At 39.9% G+C, this 21,264-nt stretch overlaps 1 protein-coding gene across 3 annotated transcripts in view; it reads right to left on the reverse strand.

Moving 5' to 3' along the window:
* HDAC9 (histone deacetylase 9) overlaps positions 1-21,264 on the reverse strand; it is an 825,995-nt gene that overhangs the window by 737,861 nt on the left and 66,870 nt on the right. For 2 of the 3 annotated variants that reach the window (XM_053926230.2, XM_053926229.2), the window contains exon 3: positions 20,615-20,729. In XM_053926230.2, coding sequence (XP_053782205.1) covers positions 20,615-20,729 — 115 coding nt within the window. Of the gene's footprint in view, positions 1-11,795; positions 11,935-20,614; positions 20,730-21,264 lie in introns of those variants that run through there. The other variant, XM_053926235.2, reaches the window with a different exon arrangement.

Genomic DNA, 21,264 nt, shown 5'->3' on the forward strand with positions numbered 1-21,264 from the left:
AATACAGATGCATTCATATTTGAAATATTAAATCAATGTTTTAAAAAGTATTGTAATGTCGAAGCAAATCAACCTGGGGTGGTGACACAATCGCATGTACCTTTCTCCGCTGAGAGTCGGTGTCACTCAGTGACTGATAGGCTGCCGCAAATGTTAAGGGTACACATCTGTTCGGCCACTTTGCATACCAGGTACCAAACATGTGTCCTGTGGATGACTGGGTGGACGAAAGGATGGGTGCAGGAAAGATTGAATAATAGTCACACTAACTGGCCGCATTCTGAAGTATATAATTAAATGTCTCAATTTACTTAAGGTTTTAAAATTATTTTCCCACCTCCCAATTAAATATCTCTCCGCATTTACTTGTAAGCCTAATTTGTATTGTAAAATAGCCAAAAGGTCTAGGTTTTTTGCTTTCAGAAAAAAAATTACATACTACTACTTCACTTACAGTTGTTCTAAATTTGGGGTTGATAACAAGTCTACACTTAAAAGGAATTTTGGGAAAATAGAAATTACTGAATAAAAAATGTATATATGTAGTGGATAAAATATGAGATATAAGATAATTTGGCTTATTAGCGATACAAATTAGAAAAGATAAAAGAAACAAAAGCAATGATTTTTATTTCAATGTACCATTTATTTTCATTTCAATGACAATGCAGAAAGTTTTACAGAAATAAATGCCTTTCCTTCACCTTACTTTCTGGTCATTGTTTTTCTCATTTCTGAATCTTATTGTTAATGTCTTTTATCTTGCATTACTGGGGTCTTTTCATAAGCCAGTTCATATCATTTTGAAAAAGGACAAGCCATATATTCATACACATATACACATATGCCTATAGCTATTTATGCACCTATTTAATACACACAATTATATATGTATACACCTCTCTATATATTATTTAGGAATGAGACAACGCATGTGTCAGCTAAACGTTTATCTATAAGTTAAACTCCTTTGTGTATTGCACGTCACTCACAAAAATACCTCACGATCACACAAATGTGAGAAAATCATTCTTTTGAGCACTCAATTTAATTAACGTGTCTGGGCTTTTCAGCACTTGGTTTGCACCTCAGTGATGTGTGTGAAAGTATGGCCAGGAGAACTCGGGTATGACCAAGTGTCATAATGTCAGGCCGTACTGGCTGCTTTCCTCAAAACACAGCGGCAGGAGGAGCTCCACGATGGCCACTGAGCCTATCAGAGGCCCACCAGGCCTTCCCGTGCCCACAAGGCCTTGTGATCCCTGAGGATTCTGGCTCAGCGGGTTCAAGTGGGGCCTGAGAACTTATGCATTCAGAAGTCCCGCGTGATTTTTGTCAGACGGGCCCGAGGAACACTGATATCGTGGATGGGAGAGAGTTCAGTGATGGAGAAGTCTGCAAGTGTAATTCCACCAACACCAGGGACACTAGGAATATCTCACGAGTGTTAGAAATTGTTGTAGACCGTGGCAAACCATGGAAGATTTCTGAAAAAGGAAGTAAGCAGATTTGTACTTGACTAGGAGTCACCAGGCAGCATTATACAATTAGGCTGCACAGAGGAGAGACTGAAAATAGAGAGACGACTACTCCAGTAGGTGTAGCAAGAAATAACAAGGGCTGAAGGTTGGCAACAAATACCGAAGATAGAGTCAATCAAGATTCAAGACAACCGGAGGTGGAAGGGAGCAGAGTAAGGGTTTCAAAAATGGCACGACTGTTTTAAACACAGGTGGCTAAGAAGATATATGTGATGTTCACAGAAAGAAAGAAGGTCAAAAAGATATAGACTACATGAAATGTGAGTAAATAAAATAATAAATGAGTGTTCCAAAGAAAGACCATTTGCTGAGAGAAGAAATAGCATTTCACTCCCTGTTCTACCATCTCCTTGCTAAGAGGCTCTGGACATGTCTCTTCAGCTCTCTAAACCTCAGTATCCTCATTTATAAATGCCGTTAGCAAAACCTATTTTGCAGGATTGCCATGAAGATTAAATGAGATTAAAACATAACACTTGATCCACTTAGTACATGCTTAATAGACAATAATCATTTATGCCTATTTTTACTTTCACTTTCAATGACTTAAAAGCACTCTGGACACATAGTAGGCCCTCAGTACGCACTTGTTGAATGAATGGATTACGGTGGCTATTACAATTCTATTGAAGACAGAGAAAAGATCATGGGATTTGCCCATTAGATAGTAATTGGTGCACTTAGAGACTGCTTAAATGCCTCGGGGCTTTGAACACTTGAATAAAGTACCAGTCCCAGTGATTTGGTGAGGACATTCTAAACGCAGTGTGGTGTTGCTTAGCAAGTGCTTTCTTGAGTTGTGTCGGTTTGTTTTTCATACTGCACGTTGAAGAAATCAGAGCTTCCAGCTAGAAAACAAAAATCTGCTTTATTAGCATTAACGGTTTTAAAAACACCTTATGCTTTGGAGTTTATACAGTATATTATCTCATTTGATCTTCATCCCTGGAGTTAAGGAATTCAGTTTCTATTATCATCCTTTCCATTGTAAAGATGAGAAAACTGAGATTCAATAAAGTTGAGTGACTTTTAGAGCATGAGTGTAAGAGCCAGGAATGTAGTTCAGGTCTTTCGACCACAAGCGCTCAGAGCTTCTCCCTACCACTACGCACACTCCTCAAGCCCAGTCACGTTATTCCAGATGGGCTCTCTTTTACTCTTTCAACTGCCTTAAGATTTTCCTCCTCCAGTCTGGAAGTGAAGGGGGAGGCGGAGTCTTGCGGGTTTCAGAAAGTGCTGAGAGCACTGCTCCGCTCTCAAAATCCAACCAGCGCCAGCGAGCCTCTATCCTCCTCCCAGTGCTTGTGCGGGACATTCAGCTGATCCCTGTTAGCTCTGACAGAAAAATCTGCTGTTCTCCTGGGAAGTATCGGAACTGTCTTTGGGGAAGCATCTCTTATAAAGAAGGTACAAGCTTTGCCTGGCCAGGTAGCTCAGTTGGTTCAAACATCATCCCATACACCAAAAGGTTGTAAGTTTGATCCCTGGTCAGGGCATGTACCTAGATTGCAGGTTTAATCCCTGGTCAGGGTACATGCAGCTAATTAATGTTTATCTCTCACAATGATGTTTCTCTTTCTTCCTCTACCTTTAGAATCAATGAATGAATATATCCTTGGGTGAGGATTAAAACAAAAAGTTTTAAGATTTATTTACTTTTAGAGAGTGGGGAAGGGAGGGAGAAAGGGAGAGAAACATCAAGGTGTAGTTGCCACTCACATGGCCCCCACTGGGGACCTGGCCTGCAACCCAGGCATGTGCCCTGACTGGGAATGGAACCAGTGACCCTTTGGTTCACAGCCCACGCTCAATCCACAGAGCTACACTGACCAGGGCTAAAAAAATTTTTTTAAGGTACAATCTTGAATTTTCTGATCTTAAGTAATTGGTTAAACAGAAAAATTCATCAGTTTTTTCATCTTGAAATTGGGGGATATAGATAATAGCACTTATTCCATAGGGTTTTCACTATGATTCCATGATCTACCACACACAAAGCACATTTAGAACTTGAATACTATGAGCACACAATACATAGTCATTGCTACTCAGCGATGTGTGATATCCCAGTCTTACAGAGAAAGTGACCCAGGTCCAAAATGACCAAGACACTTCACACGTAGTGACCAAACATCACCCTGTAACAGAAACCGTGCTTGCTTTATGGAGGAAAAAAACCCAAGGTAGTCACTGAAGTTTTCATCAACGGAAAGTGTCACAGTCACTCCAATCATTTTAAATCACGTGCTTGTAAATTAATGTACATTTCAGTCCATAAGTTGGAATAATGGGTGTGGGAGTCTAGACCCATAGTTGAGATTCAATGATCTTAAACCTAACAAAAGAAGTGAGTTTAAATGCATATAAAGGGTTTTTTAAACTCATACATATGTAATCTCACACATCTTTGTAGTAAAATTAATTTGTCTCCTTTCAAAATAGACCTAAGCATTTAGCTTTCATAACCAATTAGACAATATTTCCTTTTTTAGAAACTATTTTTTGCTAAATGGCAAGAATCCTATACTTACTTTCCCCAGCTCTCCTGTACTTCCCTGGTATTTCTTTTACCAGTGGGTCTCAACATTGGCTGCATATTATAATCACTTTGGAGGTTTAATGAATCCCCACATCTAGGCCTCACAAAGGTCCAAGTCAGTCTGAATCAGTAAGGTTGGGGTCCCAGTTCAGGGCTTTTCTTAAAGCTCTACAGACGGGCTCTGCACTTTTAATGCACAGCCCAGATGCAGAGTCATTGACTTACCCAACATCTTTCAAACAACAGAATGATGGATTTCTTTTCTTTTTGCCTTGTTGGCTGCTATCTGTAAAGGACGTTGTTTTACTTCAAACCACAACATTGCTTACTCTGAAAGCCAACCCTGATCTTTAATACAAGTTAATTTGATTTCCCTTGGTCTCACTTTTGTGAGAGTCCCATTCCAGTAATTTTTCTAAGTTAGGTGGGATGAGTTATGCAAGAAGACCACATTTTACCCAGCATTTAATTACAGTACTAGCAAAAATAGGGCGTGCAGGATACAGATTAGAGTTCTGCAGAGTTTAGGTTTGATGTTAATTTTGTAATACCTGAAATTATGTATCAATGAGAAAAATGTGATTCTAAGAAAACCAGCATGGCAAACAAAGCATTATAACATTAAGAATTTGACACAACCACATAGCTATTTTGAAATCCTTTTCACTCAATTCCTGAAACCCTTCTAATGAATACGCTGGATTTGGATTGTGGAACAATGGGGGTTAAAAGAACAAGACAAGCCTAGAAAATTTGATCTGTTTGTACTGACAGGTAACATAAAAGAATATAATATATTACAAAGGCAATGATTTTATTTTCCTGGGTTATTTAATAATGCCATTTTATGCATATGCTGTGATAATGGTGAATGAAATAAATTCCAGGTACTCTGAGAGAAGCAGGAAGAGAGAGAGACACTCAACAGCCAAGCCCCCTCACCCTTTATGTGTTACTTGTTTTAAACTGATGCAAACCTTGAACTACTCTGCCAATCCTCTTACCCCAGCGGCACCTCTCTATAGAGTGACCCTTTCCACTGGGGAAAACATAGAGTAAGGCAGAGACACGCAATCCAACAAAAACCTCAAGGGTATGAAACTGAACCAGGTTCTCCAATACAGGTAACAGAAGTTTAAAAAAGTATTTAAATTTATCTCCTTTGAGCCACTGAAGTTAGTAGGTAGAATCTTAGGCATAGGTAGAAAAATTCAGGATTGAAGGATTGGTTTATTTGCTTTAGATATTCAAGAACCTTTTTTTTAATGAATCATGTGTTAAGTGACTGGCATCTTTACAAAGGGACAAGATACTGTCCCTAAAAGTCTTGAGGTCCTTGACCCTTCCATCCTTGAATTGATATGCTGATGATTGCTAATTTGAAGCTACCCACGTTTTCAAGTGTGACCTTTATTCAGATGATTCTGAAACTCCTGTCTTTGGGTTGAACTTCTCTTCATCAACTTTCCTCTCAAGGTAGTCTCCTGATAACGAGCAGAAGAATGGTAAACAATAAAAACTAGAATCTGAGTAACTGGATCTGAGCTCTCGATGTTCCACTCAGTTTACTGTGAGAGCTCCCTAGAGCAAGATACTTGACTGCTCTCCGTTTCTCTATCAGTGAAAGAGGACTAAGAATTGTATCTACTTAAGAGTTATGACAAGAATTCCGTGTCGTAAAGAAAATAAGAGTAGTGAAGCCCCCGGCCTGTGGAAAGAACTGAGCAAATGCTACGTATCCTTCCTGTCAATATCCCTCACTCTCACAAATTCTAGCATCATTCTTGAACTTCAAAATTACCTTTGTCACTTCCTGCTGCATTTGTCAGTCTTCTAAGTCAATCACCATATCCTGGTTATTATTCCTTTGAAATATTTTTAAGAAAGTTTTCCTCTCCATTTTTATTTCTCTCAATGAAATCTCCTAATATTTACAGAACCTCCGGCAAGAGAGGCAGTTTGTTATGTTTCTAAGTTTTTAAAAGTATAAATCAGCCTATCCGCTGTTAAATAACACATGTTCCAACCTCCTACCTTAGAAAAATATACCTTCAAAATGTCCTAGAAGACCAGGTTTAAATTTAGATTTTCAGCCTCCTCCGGGTTCCAGGCCCGAACGTCTGAGCCAAAGGAGAACTGGCGCCTCGCAGCTGACTCCAGCCACGCCCCACACCCTTTCCCCCTCCTCACCTCTTGTGGATTCTCTTCCCACCACACCACCCTTCCCCAAAGCTCTTGAAGCCTTACCCAGCCATCAAGGACAGTTCAAATACTTCCTTCTCTAAATTCGCTTGAGCCAAGTATGATCGCATCCTGCTCTGGGTACCCAAATTATTTTGTTTCTATATATCTGAATGAAACTTACAGCATTTTTGTCAGCACCTGTGTATTTGTTTTCCTAGTTACAGGTAGCTTCTACTGGATCAGAGATTCTGTGGGCTCAGTGCTAGTAGCATGTAAGAACCTCCCAATGAGCTTTAAAAAAAAGACCCCTGGGCTCCACCCAGAACCAAGCCCAATGTGGGCTCGGGGACAAAGCCCAGATATCAGAGATCTACTACTTATGTCAATGTGCAGCCAGAGTCGATAAGAATTGAGTAAGACTATAAATTCTTTCAGTGTCAATGTCCATCTTTGACTTTGTACTAAACACATTTTTTTGAGTTGAATTTAGGCAGATACCTACCCTTTCCCCTTGCAAAACACTTTCTGGCCCCCACATTGCACATAACCCCTATAGTTACTGAAATAATTGACAAGCACTGAGGAATGATGGGGGTTGTTCTCTAGAATGATGCAAAAAGAGACATACAAAGAATTAATCTTAAAGTCTAACTCAAGTGGTCTATCTTGCCTTCATCTCTGCATTTACTCTGCATGGTACATCTTATCAACAACTTAGTGAACTTATTAAAGGCATGGTCCGGGTGCTATTCCTAACACCTAGCACATGGTCTGGCATGTAATAGGCAGGAAATAAAAGTCTGGTGAATGGGTGAATGAATGAGCAAATGCATGAATAGAACTTACAAGCCAGCAGCACTTCAGAAATCATTTCAGGTGTTTGGTATAATGACATCTTTCCCAAGGATACCCACATTCTTATCCATGGAACCTGTAAATGTTACCCTATATGGCAAAAAAGAAAAGCACTTTGCTGACATGATTAAAGATCTTGAGAGGGAGAGACGATTCTGTATTTCCCAGGTGAGCCCTAAATGCAATCCCATGCATCCTTACAACAGGGAGGCAGAGGGAGGTCTGACAGCACAGACGAAGGCAATGTGACCACAGAGGCAGAGACTGGAGTGGTGTGGCCACAGCTACGGAATGCTGGCAGCCACCAGAAGCTGGAAGAGTCAAGGGACAGATTCTGCCCCAAAGCCTCCGGAGGGAGCACCACCCTGCTGACACCTAGTTTTCTGCCCAGTGACACCGAGTTTGGGCTTCCAGACTGTGAGAGAATAAATTTCTGTTATTTTAAGCCATCAAGTTCATGGTGATTTGTTACAGCGGCCACCGGAAACCAATGCAAGATGGAACACTGCTATACAGAGAGGCAGAGTAACTTTCCCGAAGCCCCAAGGCAGGCAGGGCAGAGCTGCATTTCTGATAAAGATTTTCTGACTCTTCCCGTCTCCCTTACTCTCTCCTTCCGTCCTACTCAGCTGCCTGCTGCAGGTTATAGAACCCACAGCTCTGCAACTCTTTGATCTAAACCTGGGCACCAACCATAACCTCTTCTCGGGCCATGGGATGGAAACTGCAAAAATGATAAATCCTTCACATTCACCAATGTTACCATATTTGACCAAAAAAAAATCATTTCACAAAAATGACAATACAACATTACTAATAAAAGATCCAGGAAGATACTTGTGGCCAATATTTTCATTAAACCACGTGTAACTAATGTACAACAGCAAACGTGCAGAGTGGAAAGGAGAGAGGGTGTGAAAATTGCTGACCTGGCGAATAGTATAAAAACACACCAAAAAGGTGAAGCAAGGCAGGTGGCATCAAGAGCTGGAATATACCGGTGTATAAAAAAGGAGTGGAATGAGTCCATCTGCTCAAATGTGAGCAAATCTGAGCCGGAGACAAAGCTGGAAATTGTGAAAGAGCCTGGCGGTGATGGTCTTTCGCATCAGTGTAGCAAGGCCTGCAGACATCAGAGTTTACGGTGACCCCCACAAAAGGACAGCCACAGGTCGCATTTGAGAGACAAACAAAGGTATGTGTAGTAAGTCCCAATCAACACTAGATCCTTTACTATCTTTTCCTTTTTTTATGATTATAACAAGTATGTACCAATGCAACAAAAAATCATGACACATTTTCCAAATAAGGAAACTGGGACAAAGGGAGATTTAGTGAGTAACAGCTAGATGACAGGTAATACTAGTTCCAGAAACTATGTTTAAATCCTGGGGCTTTACTAATAACTCCAAGTGTGCATTTGTGCAGTTTATCATTAATAGATAAGGTAGCAAAGTATTCAAGAGGTATAGGTTCATTTCGACCTCATGAGTACCAAGACTTTTTTTCCATGGGGGCAGGGAATAGAGAATAATAGGGAATACAGGCATTAAGAACACACAGCCACAATAAGATGTAAACATTTCCTTAATAATCTTACAGTTATAACAAGCCAAATAAACAATCTAACCTTAACAAGTCCCTACTCACCAAGGACCTCAGGTTTATCTCGTAGTTTGAGATTTAGTCACTCATTTAGACTGGGGCAAATCCCTGTGGATTTAGGGAGTGTGTGATCAAACTAATGGGTTCTGGCTTTATTGTCAGCGGATGCTACCCCACAGGAGGCCGGACCATTGCATCATGCAGGGCAAAGACACACTTGTTACACGTGTGACAAACAAAAGCCTCCCCACAGGAGTTCCCCCGGAGCTCTGTGTGAAAGGAGCGCAGTGCTTGCCTGTTCCACATCTGTTCTTCCCATGATCTTTACCAAAATGAACTTCCTGGGCAGACGGGAAGGGCACCTCAGTTGGCTAGAAATATAAGGTAAGACAAAGTGTTGTTTCCCAGATACCAAAAATGCATCATTCATGCAAACGCACAGGAAATGTAAGATCCTCATGTAATCTTTCTTAAGACTTCAACTATTATATTAAAGTGCTTATAAGCTCATTATTTTTTCCTCATACCCAAAACAAATTTTGTTACATTTATTGGGGTGACGGGTTAATAAAATTATTATAAATGAGAGGGACTGAAAATATATAGAGATTGAAAAGTCATAAATTTTAAAAGAACTGTTTCATATACATAGTTCACAAACACAGGAATACAGAATATAAAAAAAGTAACTTAATAATACAGTAGGCAAAAATGCATTTTTAAAAGTTTAAAGGATGTTGGACGAATGAATTCTAAACTAATTTAAAAACAATTTCTCAGTTAACTATTCGAAATCCTTTTACTCTTTTCTGTATTCTTAACTACAACATGTATTTTTCATGGGAAGGCAGGTGCTTTTAAGTGTTAGAACAGGGAGAAGCCCAAGTTACTAAAAGGAAAGAGGCTGCTGGTAGGGCTGCTTCTCCACCACTGTGCTAGCTAAAGCACTTCCAAATTTAGAGGCTTCTCCACATTTAGGGAACTCAGTCTGCAGCCACAAAGTCTTACAGACAATAACCACCCTATTGCAATGTTAATTGTTCAAAGAACAGGCAAGCCGCCCCAGAAAGAGAAGAAAAAACACTTCAGTGGGTAGCACTAAACAGAGGTCAAAGAACATCTCAAAACTGTCATTCGGGCAAGAAGTGAAAAGAAAAGAAAGTCAACAAATGAGGGGGAAAAAACACAGAGGAAGGGACATGATTTACCAGAGATCAAGCAGCTTGGTTTTGCTCAGATATTTTCAATCTCCTCCCCACCCTCCAATGATAGCACCACTATCAACAGCCTCCTCACAAACTGTCCTTTTTTTTCCCTCACTTATTTGGCTCCTTTTATGTGCTAGGCAGTGTATTACTTAACTAAGCGAGCAACTGTGAGTAAAATAAATAGCACTGCTTTAGTTTATACCAAAAAAAAAAAAAATCTTAGAAAGATGTCCCTAGCTCTCAAAAAGCTTAGTCTATTACTAAGACAACTCCCAGCACTAAAAGTTGTACAATCAACAGAGGGAACAGATGTCAGAGAAGCCCGGGCCATGCGGGGTAGCTTCACGGGAGAACGGAACTGAAGTCAAGTCTTGAGGATAAATAAGTAAAGACATTTCTCAAGAACCACGGGGAGGAGTGGTGGTGGGGGGCAGATAGTGTGGGGTGGGGGTGAGGACACTCCCCCCAGTGAGAAAGTGGGAAAGCAGGACCTGGACAAGGTGCCCAGCTCCACGTGGTGACAAGGACAGGGTGTGGGTTCACCGAGAAGAGATAAAGAGAGATAAACCTGGACAGGGTCCTCGTGCACCTCTGGCAGAGGTGATGAAAAGCCACTGACATTTGCTAAACACAGCAGTGACTTCATCAGATTTAGGCTGAAAGAAAATTAAGCTCATAATAGAAAACAGATGTGCTACCAGGAATCTCAGGGTCCATTCCTCTTCTAGAAACTTTATAGAAATCGAGATATGGACTAGGGGGATTTACTCTATCCAACTTTCCTTCCTTCACTTCCTTTCCTCCTCATGTATTTTATTTTTTAAAACTTATTGCATAGATCCAAAGTCCTTTTTTGGAATTAGGCAGGATAACAGTAAAAGAAAGAAAGAAAACAGAGAAAGGTAGGAAGGCAGATGGGTAGGCGAATTATCTGTTCCCCCAACAGACGGGAAAATGAACTCTACTTTGACATATTTTATTGAAATTTGGAGATTCAGTAGCACACACTGCCTAACACGAGTTATGGTGTGTATTATTTTTACTCTTTCTATTATTAGCTTCCTGACTTTTTCTACTAATCTCTAGGCCCTCTCACTAATATACTATTACCTTTAAAATCTGTTTTCCAATTTATTATTTTACTTTCAACATAAAGCCAAAATAAGATATCAATATAGTCAAGTCTCCATCATTAAAAAATGAAGCGCCCTATTATAGGCACAAGATTCAGCTGCATTAAAAATGACATAAAAACCACCCCCAAAGAATTTTTCATAGCTATGCACGCTTATTTTCTTAAATCTTTAATTACAATGCTTCTTTTAATACAACATACGATGAGAGAATATAAGTCTTTCTGATCATATGAGGAAGATATTTCACAATCACTGGGTTAATAGTTTATTTCAACAGACAGTACACCCTAAGTGATAGTAAAATTCCCCAAACACCCATGTCTGTGAACGCATTTGGTGTCCCAGTGACAAACCAAACGAGTACAATGACTAGGCTTTTTCTTTTTTCCTATCGGAGATATATTTTAAAAAGAGGAGCTGAGGATAAAGTTCCAGCTCTGCCCATCTGCAGAGCAGTCGCCAAGCTCCAGAAAACATATGAAATCTCAGGATCAGAAAAACATGGGTCCCTCCAGTCGAAGTCAACCAGGAAGGTGCCACCAGCTGTTACTGCCCACGCAGACATTCTCAGACTCCACCCCTCGTCACTAGCTTTCTTCATTAATAATTTGCTTGGACATAATTTCAGCCTTTCTTTCTGTAGAGCAGTTTCCTCCAAGAGTGAAAAATAAAAGACGGATGCCTACGCGTGTGCTGCTGTGATCATTTGCCCTCTCTCAGGACTCACCTAATTCCAAAGAGGGTGCAATTATTAGGGCAAATTCCAACTCCAAAGGAAATTCCCCAGCTCGGCCAGCTGCCAGTGGAACTATAATACCAATATGAAGAGTAAGTGTTCCTGGAAGTTAAGAAGAGTCTAGGGAAACAAGGTTCATTATGCAGAACTACCTAAGGAGCAACCGCCTATCGCAAGAGGAAAGAGGCTTACATAATCAAATGCCAGGAAGGTATCATGAAAGAAAGACTGAAAACAATTTCACAGACCATGTCAGTTTTTCCATTTTCCATAACTCAATACGAGATTTTAAAGAATAAACAATAATTTAGCTGTGTGTCTTTTATTTTGGATACTAAAGTAACTCCGAAGCAACACATAAATCAACACATGGATATGCACTGAGAAAACTTACTGAATATCATTTGTAAGATGTGCATGGAAAAGTCAAAACCATAATAATGTCTCACCTATGACCAAACTCAGAATTGTGTAAATCTATGTAGCAAAGACAGAGAGAACCAAGAAAATAAGGGGTTTCAGAAGATAATTAAAATATAATCACTACAGGTAAGAAAAAACAAATACGTATTTTGCTCATAAAAGAGACCTTTGTGCATCTCCTGAGGACCTATAAAACTTGTTCTTATCTTGCTAACAAGTTTATTTAACGTAGTTCTTTGCTTTCTAAACCTACAATAAATTAGAGGCAATAAATTATAAATGGAGGAGACTGCGGTATATTGATATTCTCCTAAGACAACAGACAAAAATTAAGAAATAAACAGAATATAAAGCAAAGCATTTGAGTGTTATTTAGAGGAAGGAATACGGCCCTCCGTACCTCTGTACTGCTCAGATCTATTACAGTATCGCCAAACACACACACACACACACACACACACTACACAACCTATACCTACACAAAGTTCTGGTACCCTTAAGAGCAAACCCGAAAGTAAACAGAGAAAAAATTATAAAGGTCCCACACAATGCTATACACAAAAGGCTGCGTATTCTGCAGAAACACCAAAATTTTGCTCGTGGATCTTCATAAAACAAAGCCTACTATTGTTTTATCATTTTGTCCATGTAAAGATCAGTGCAAAACAAGTATTAATCAATTGGCCTAGATTTTCATAGTAATATTGAGAACTATAAAGGCATTTAAAAATGTGACACCAATATGCAATAAAGAGCAAGCATAAGAATTGTGAACACGAAGGAAATTCTTCCTCAGTATATATGAAACTATAATTCCAGATACACTGACACGACCTTTTTCCTTTTCAGTCGTCAGCTGTCACTGACATGACTTTTATACACTAATTAAGGACGCAATATTCTACATGAGATATGATATTCCCATTTTCTGGAGAGTTCCCACTAAAAACAAGAACTTGAATTTTCTGACAGCTACTCTGCTTCACTATTTAGCATGATTCATAGAGAAAGGCTTAGTTAAATAGCTGTTAGAAAACGTTTATAAGTTGATTTGCCCTGATTTTAATGTGTTCCTATCTCTTTAAAGGAACCTTACTTAACTCTTTAATAACTGGCTTATTCAAAAGTAACTATGAAATACTGCACCTCTTGGAAGCAATACCGCATGTGCACTCCCAGGTGTGACTGGTCAACACAAATATGGTAGAGACTAGCCAGCTATTCACCAAAACTGCTTCTGCCTCTTCCTGGGCTGTTACTAGACTACATCTCCCAAACTCCTTTGAAATTAGGTGTGACCATCTATCTAAATTCTACCCAATAAACTGTGAACGGAAGCGACGGACCTAGGGAAACTTACACAGGATCCACTTCTTCCGTTTCCCTTCCATCAGCCCGAGGTGGAGATGCACAGGGATGTTAGAACCCACTAGCAGTGGAGGTGTGAGCCACCTGTTCCAAGCTGTCTGGGGCCCTGAACGGCCACTAGAAAAAGAACAGCCCACCACTCAGGAAAACCCTGTTAGTCTTTACGTGAGTAAGAAATAACCTGGCTTCCTGTCTGAACTACATGATGGGGTGTTAGGTAGGGCTGCAAATGAACACAGTAAGAAATATATAAAGTAAATTACCCACCAAAATTTAATGTGGAAAGTAAAGGTGGGAACAAATAAACGTGCAGAATAAATTTAAACAGAACATTTTGGGGAAAGGTTTGTGTCTAACTTGTAAAGCGCTGTCCCTCAGGAACTGGAGAATGCGTAAAATAAAATGCTCACTCTGGTTGTTTCATATTTGAATGTCAGACTGAGAAGTTTAGACTTAGAAATAGCAGAAGAGCCCTGAGCGAGGTGGCTCAGTTGATTGGACGTCACCCCGTAAAGCGAAAGGTCACCTGTTCGATTCCCAGCCAGGGCTCATGGCTGGGTTGTGGGGTCAGTCCCCTGGTCAGGGCTTGTAAGAGGGACAACTGTTTGATTGATGTCTCTCTCCCACATCGAAGTGATGTTTCTCTCCCTTCCTTCCCCTCTCTCTAAAAATGACTAAGTAAAATCTTTAAAACAGATTTTAGCTGTAAAGTTCTATTAATAAAAATATATCCAAAACAATATTTAATAAATGTAAAATGCAATAAATGTAAAACGTGTTTCCCACCAATACTATACTCTGTGATCAAATTCTATTACAACAAAACCTTCGAGGGATTAATTTCTTTGATTATCTTAGAATATTTTTATTGAATACCACTTGAAATCAGCCAGGACACTGAAAATATTTTACTTACGCACAGCTCATTGCAATAAGGTTTGACCTGTATTTCATTAAAAAGCCATCTGATCACTCACCAGGAGAAGCCATTACCTACTTGATCTGTCCTATGACTATTTCATTTACCATTCCCTTTTTTTATTTTTACTGAATTTATTGGGTGTACCATTCATTTTTTATGGTAACACTGTGAACAAACCGAAGAAAAAGTCCCCACTTGGACATTACGATATTTGTTTGTAGCTCTGTCCTGGTTTTAGTTTCCTACTTAATGACTAAATGGCACCACGGTGGGCAATGCACTGGAGTAGAAGTGGTGAATCATTAAAGAGTTCGTAAATTTTAAAAACAGGGGCAGGCCTTCTGGGCCCCATATGCTTCTGGAAAACCCAATGCTGTGCTGTATTAATTGAACTGTGAAGCTTTTATTGGCCCTCTTTAAAAAATGCTTGCAGTGAAGCTGTCATTAGTGCTTGTCCTCAAATTGTTTATACTACTTAGCATTTCCATCGCAAAAGTTATGTTTCAAAGAACTTTTTGATTATCAGCTAATCTACATTTTTATAAGAGAATTCATCTCTATAGCAAAACACAGGCATATAGGGAAAACCCAATGAATTTTTGGCTAAGATTTGCCAATGAAAAAAGGAATAGAATATCTCGCCACAAAACTTTAGCTTATATAAATTGCCTAGTCCTCTGACTCCATATGGGTGGAATAGTTATTACGTGTTCCCACTGTGGTGAAGAAAAGAAAAATGAGCTACCTTTATGCAATGGGCTTTGAAAACTAAAGTTATCAAACTTTGCAATTACTGCCATGGCAACCCCACCATCCAAGGTCATCTAGAAGCGCACAGGGCCATGTCATTGCATAGTGCCAGGGGGCACGATGCACCTTGTGGTCTGTGCTCGGAAAACTCCTTTGGGCACATCCTTATCAAAACTACTTCATATAAATTAGATTCATCAAATTAAAAGTCATACAAGAATCATCATAGGGTTGATACAGCCTAATTTATTTACTCTTAAAAATGCTCAGGCTCAAATCATGTTTTCTATAGTATCGCACTAAAAATCTGATCTCTGCTAAAATAAGTGGAAACGTGTTTTGAGGGAGTGGGAAAGGGAGGGAAATGTACCCTATAAGTATGTCTTTGGTTCATCTTGACATAAAAGCCGGAAGGCCCAGGTGGCAGAGAACACATGTAAACCACTAGAATGTCCCCACACGTTATTCCCTCCTCCAGTTTTCCACAGCACGGCTATTTTATCTGTCTGAAAGCAGAATAACCGAGTTATAGCTCCACTCACAGGAGAAAACACCTCTGTTAAGATCGGGATTTAAGGAAGTATTTTTTGTTTTTCTGGAGTCCCCAGATAAGAAACACTAGAGTTTGTAAACGGATTAAAGAATATTTCTGCACTTCACCCAGTCACAGTGAAGAGGGGTGTGCTCTAGTTATTTAGTACCCCCTCCAGGTCTCCCACACCAGCCTCCTTAGGGGAGGGGCCTGAGAACCTGTACTGCTAACAAGAGCCTCGGGTGATTCTTATTATCAGACGTGTTTGGGAAACTCTAGATTAGATGAGCTCTAACGTCTTTCCTTCTGAGATTTGGCACTTCTGATAAAAATTAAATTACTAGAAATGGCATCCATACTGTGTACAGCAGAAATTAAGTTCTGCTCATTTATATCTTAAAGTACTCAGCACAATGAACGAACCAAAACTGTTTACACTTCTGTCTCCCCCACTAAAGGGTGCTGTCCATAAGACCCATGATTTAGTACCACTAAACAACACACTGCCTGGCACAAAATATTTGCTTCATGAGTTTTGAATGAATGACTATGTCAACTGCAGCAACTAGCTGCCCATCTTATCCACAGTCTTCCCTCATTCAAGCTCCTCAGTGCCAAAAAGCAGCACCCAGTGCCCTAAGAACATTATTGGCAAAGCAAAATTAGAGTAAGAGTCAGTGATTCTATACTGAAAACTCGGCACTTATTGTTTGACTGGCTGAATGATCAAGACAGTACTATTTAGTACTTGATATCAACTATACTTGAATACGGATGGAGAACTTGTATGAGATGGGGAAAAGAAGAATTCACACCACCCAGGACAAATTTTCAAGACAAACAGAAATATTGGACTCTGTGAAACAGGCTATTAAAGAACTTCTGTAATAACTGGAGTGAGTCTATTTTCCTGGTGCACAAAATCCCTTAGAGCCCTTGGTGGAACAAAAGCAAAATAAATGGATGGCGAATGCATAAAACCAATTAATTCTCTTTTTGCATAGTTAGAACATGGAGATGTAAGAAAAAAAACACTTCTAAGTCAAATGATTAGGTTATTTCTCAGCAGCAGAATAGTTATGGTGCCGTAAGATACAGACTAAGAGCAGAATAATATATTCATGTTTGTGGCCAAACATTTTTCAAGTGCATTTCAGGTCTCTAATCATGGTTTGTACTTACTGGCAGTAAACAGAAAAGACTCCCGCCCACCTGGCCCGTTCGCTATGACTTCCCTCAGTTAAGATTTCATTCATAAAACCTTCCCAAACAGAACTGATTAAGACCTCTGTCTAATGCTGCTCCCACCAGAACAAATGTATTTATGAGAAAGTAGACAATTTTGAGGACTCTACAGTCGAGAGCTTCACTCAGTAGTTATCTCCTTTATCTCCCACTTTTTCCCTTCTCCGAACTGCACAATTATCCTCCTGGCAAGAATTCCCTCATTGAAAGAGGGGCCTCCATGGAAATTCTCATATTATAAAGTCAATATTCTTGAGGACGGGGTAGGCTGAATTCGACTGTCAGACATTACCAGTAGTGAGCCAGTGTCAGCTGTGTGTGCAACTCATCAAGGCATTTGGTATTACTTTACTGTTTTTTCAAGAGTCCAATATATTTGACCATGTTATGTCTTACAATGGATTTACCTATAAGAACTCCTATTTTTTTCCTAAAATTCTACAGGTTGTTATTGTCTTCGGTACAAGAAGCTGAGCTATGCATCATGGTCCCTCCTTCTCCATAAGCACCTGAATCCATTGGTTCACATTCACTCTCTACACAACCAACCGCCTACACTGGGTGGACAATATGACTCATATTAAATCTCAAATCCCCTTTAATTGTGTCTGTTTCTTCTCCCTCAGGAGGAGTTAGCTGCATGCACTCATCTGTTTTCCTTCTCTTTCACCTCACGAGGTTCAGTAAACTTTGCTTCTGACCATCTGTTCCTTACATATATACAGCATTTCTCTAGCTTTGTTGCCCAATGTCCTCATACTTTACCTCCTGAGCAGTTAACAACATTAATAACAAAAATCTCACCCTACCCTCTGTTTCACACATAAGATGAGAAAACCGAGAGTGATACCACCCTTACACAGACCTCTCCAAAAATAATCCTTTTAGAATGAAATTCGATGTAATACAAACCTACCTGAGAAATTCTCTAAGGTGCTCATAGCTCCCACTAAGAATCACCATAAAATCTCTTACTTGTTTAATTTTCTGCCATTTGATCCACTTTTCCTTAAGCATGTAAAATTTTAAAATATTTCTTATTACATTGCATTGATTCTCTTGTTCAACTAAGTTTGTCAAAATATTGCTGCATTCACTCATTGCAACGTAGTTACCTTTAAATAGGCCTTGATGGGCTAAATGGCGAATCTAACCACTTCTAATAGTGTTCTAATGGGACTGTATGTTTCTCCATAAACAAGTGGGTCCAGGCTACACCTTAGAAACATGGTGAATAAAGACCATAGAGACACTGAAATTCCACACTTGCACTATTCGCGAGTAAGTTGTGTAAATTGAGTTCTGTTATAATTTGGATTCAGATTTTTCTGTGTAGTTTCATCTCTCATTAGCCGTGATGACATCTGCATTCTGTATCTATTTCAAGATACACATCCAGGTAGAAATGACTTTTCAAATGTTTCATTTGCATACAGTGGCTGTCACTGCGATACACTCTGTTTCCCCATCATTCAATCTGTCCTGTCACTCTCCGATGACGCAGAGGTGGGAGGCAACAAACAATGTGGGGGGGGGGGGGGTGTCTGCACACGTCTGTGTGTGTGTGCGTGTGCGTGTGTGTGTGTGTGTGTGTGCTGGGGGGGTAGAGAAAAAAGGGACATGGGGAATTTGTTTAGATATATAAAAAGTCTAGTTTCCAGCCTTGAGAACTGAAGGCAAGCCCCTATATACACTCTAAATAATAACTTCTGGAAATGGAGGAAGTGTTCTGCCACTTCTGTACTTAGCCAATTTGTTCCTATTACTTTTAGTATGTTTTTTAATGATTCCAACACATTCTATCACAAGAAAAAAAAAACAAGGTTTGACTGTGGTGGTTCTAAATTAAATGCCTGTGTTAAATTATGCAATTTTGGAACATTAAATTTATATATAAATGAATATATATAATATATATTTAAAATGCAATCTACACACGTATAAATGCTAACACGGATTTAAGTTCATCTCAATAGAAAGGATAAGAAGACGAGACTATAACCGATGAGCAGAGCAGCTCACACGGGGCAGTGTATGAGGGCGGGCTGGGGAGCAGGTAGGGGCGGGGGAAGGAACAGGCACAGCAGGTTAGACCAGTGGTCACAAAGTACAGTCCCCAGGCAGCCATAGCCCCGCAGAAATCACAATTATTGGGCCCCACTCCAGACCTACTGAGTCAAACACTATGAGGATGGGGTTTTTTGTTTTTTAGAGAAAGGCAAAGGGAGGGAGAAAGAAAGGGAGACAAACATTAATCGGTAAGAAAGAAACATCAACTGGTTGCCTTCCATACATGCCCTGACTGGGGACTGAACTTGCAACCCAGCCATGTCCCCTGACCAACTAGCAGCCTTTCGGTTGGCCGGATGACGCCCAACCAACTGAGCCCCACCAGTCAGGGCCATGGGGCTTGTTTTGAACAACCCCTCCCGATGATACCGACGCATGGTAAAGTTCGGGAGCCTCTGGGACACAGGGATTCAGAGATAAGAGGCTGAGGTTACCCTTCATCTGCTTATCCCGATGACAGTGCCAATTATAAATCACTCCTGTAATGAAAGACTCTGGAAGAAAGCTCTGCTATGTCATCTAGAATCAACAATCACAGTTCTACTCCCCAATAATTTCCAGTTCCAAATTCAACATGCGAGCTGCGGGCCTCCTGGGCGTGTGGGGGAAGACTCATGAGGCCATGACCTTTCGGAGCAGCTAAGCCGGGTGTGGCACTCCGCAGAGGGAAATTCTCGGCAAAGATTTCCCTTTATAAACTCTAAATGTAATACTGCATTAGCTTCAATCTTGGAAGTTGGAAAACTCAAGGGCATCACGATGCTGAAACAGGGGTTTAAATAATATATAGAAACAAATGCTCCTAGAGTAATCCAAAGAGAAAATTCTTTTTAAATTCATTCGTGCTAAGCATGTGGTTTCTGACCCTGCTCCGTTATTCTTAAGACTTGGTTTGTGCTTGTTCCAAAAGTGACACCCTGTTCCTGTAGGAATGGGTGTTGGCAGTGCTGGTCACAACATTACATGAGCCACACAGTACCCTGGATTCAGAGGAAGCAGGTGCTGAGATTATAATTAAGTACGTATAGAGGAAACGGGAGCGACAGCAAAGAAGGGTGGGGAGGAAAACGATCCTTCCTGTGTGTCCAGAGCTGAAGGAGGAGTGATTCCACAAGCTGACTTCCGAAGTCCACAGAACAACTTGAGAGCATACAAACACTTACTGGGTCAGAAAGACCATGAGTGAATTGGATGCCTACCTCATATGGAATAAACATCTGTAACGTCGTAAAATTCAACCCAAATGTCATGTGAGAACTGGGAGAATGAAAGCCCGGCGCTCAGATAACAATGCCAATGAAATTAGTTGCCTGAAAAGCCGATTGGTTTATGTAATAGAGGACTGACTATAGAATAAATATTCAAAATTCATTGCATCAACCAATCTTCACCAGAAAAAGCAGAAAGTCCTTTCATGACTTAAATTTTTGGTTTGAAGCAACACAAAGCAACATCTTTCATACACAGTCTGTTAAAGGTTTAAAAAGCAATGAGACTGACCGGGCTGCACTGGTGAGCTCATCACGGGAGTCGGTCGGACTGATGGGTGGGATGCGGGCTCACAGCCTTCCTTCAGCTGGCAATGTCGTCCCCGAGGGGCTGGTGGAGGAGAAACCTAGAATGCAAGAGAAATGCACATGGATGATACATGTTATCTCAAACCACGAAGGAAAAGAGATAGAGTCTCTACTCAGCCACAGCTCAACCGTGGGTCTTTGAAGAAGTCCCATCAACTTCCCAAGTGTCTTAAATCTTCATTGGTAATGATCTCTGTCAATATATGTCACTATAGATATATACGGTATTACATATAGATATAAAATTAATATAATTTATACATCTACTATCATTTTATCTATAAAGGAGCAAATTTATCAGTCATGCTAAAAACACAGGAATATTGTAAACACCAAAATAAAATCTGTGAATGGGAAACCACTTCACGTAGTTATAATTAGTTCCTTATTTGCTAGTCATTATAATTTGCCTTTTTTTGTTATCATTATTTTAGAAATTAAAATATTTTGTGGAATTTGGGATGTAAGTATCTCATTACGTAGTATTTTTATCATTGTCAAAGATTTCCATGTAGAGATAAGACATCTTGGCGAAGGAATTTTAATGGACTAAAAAAAAAGGGATAAATAAAC

Source organism: Desmodus rotundus, chromosome 6 (assembly GCF_022682495.2).
Source record: "Desmodus rotundus isolate HL8 chromosome 6, HLdesRot8A.1, whole genome shotgun sequence".
Taxonomy (NCBI): Eukaryota; Metazoa; Chordata; class Mammalia; order Chiroptera; family Phyllostomidae; genus Desmodus; species Desmodus rotundus.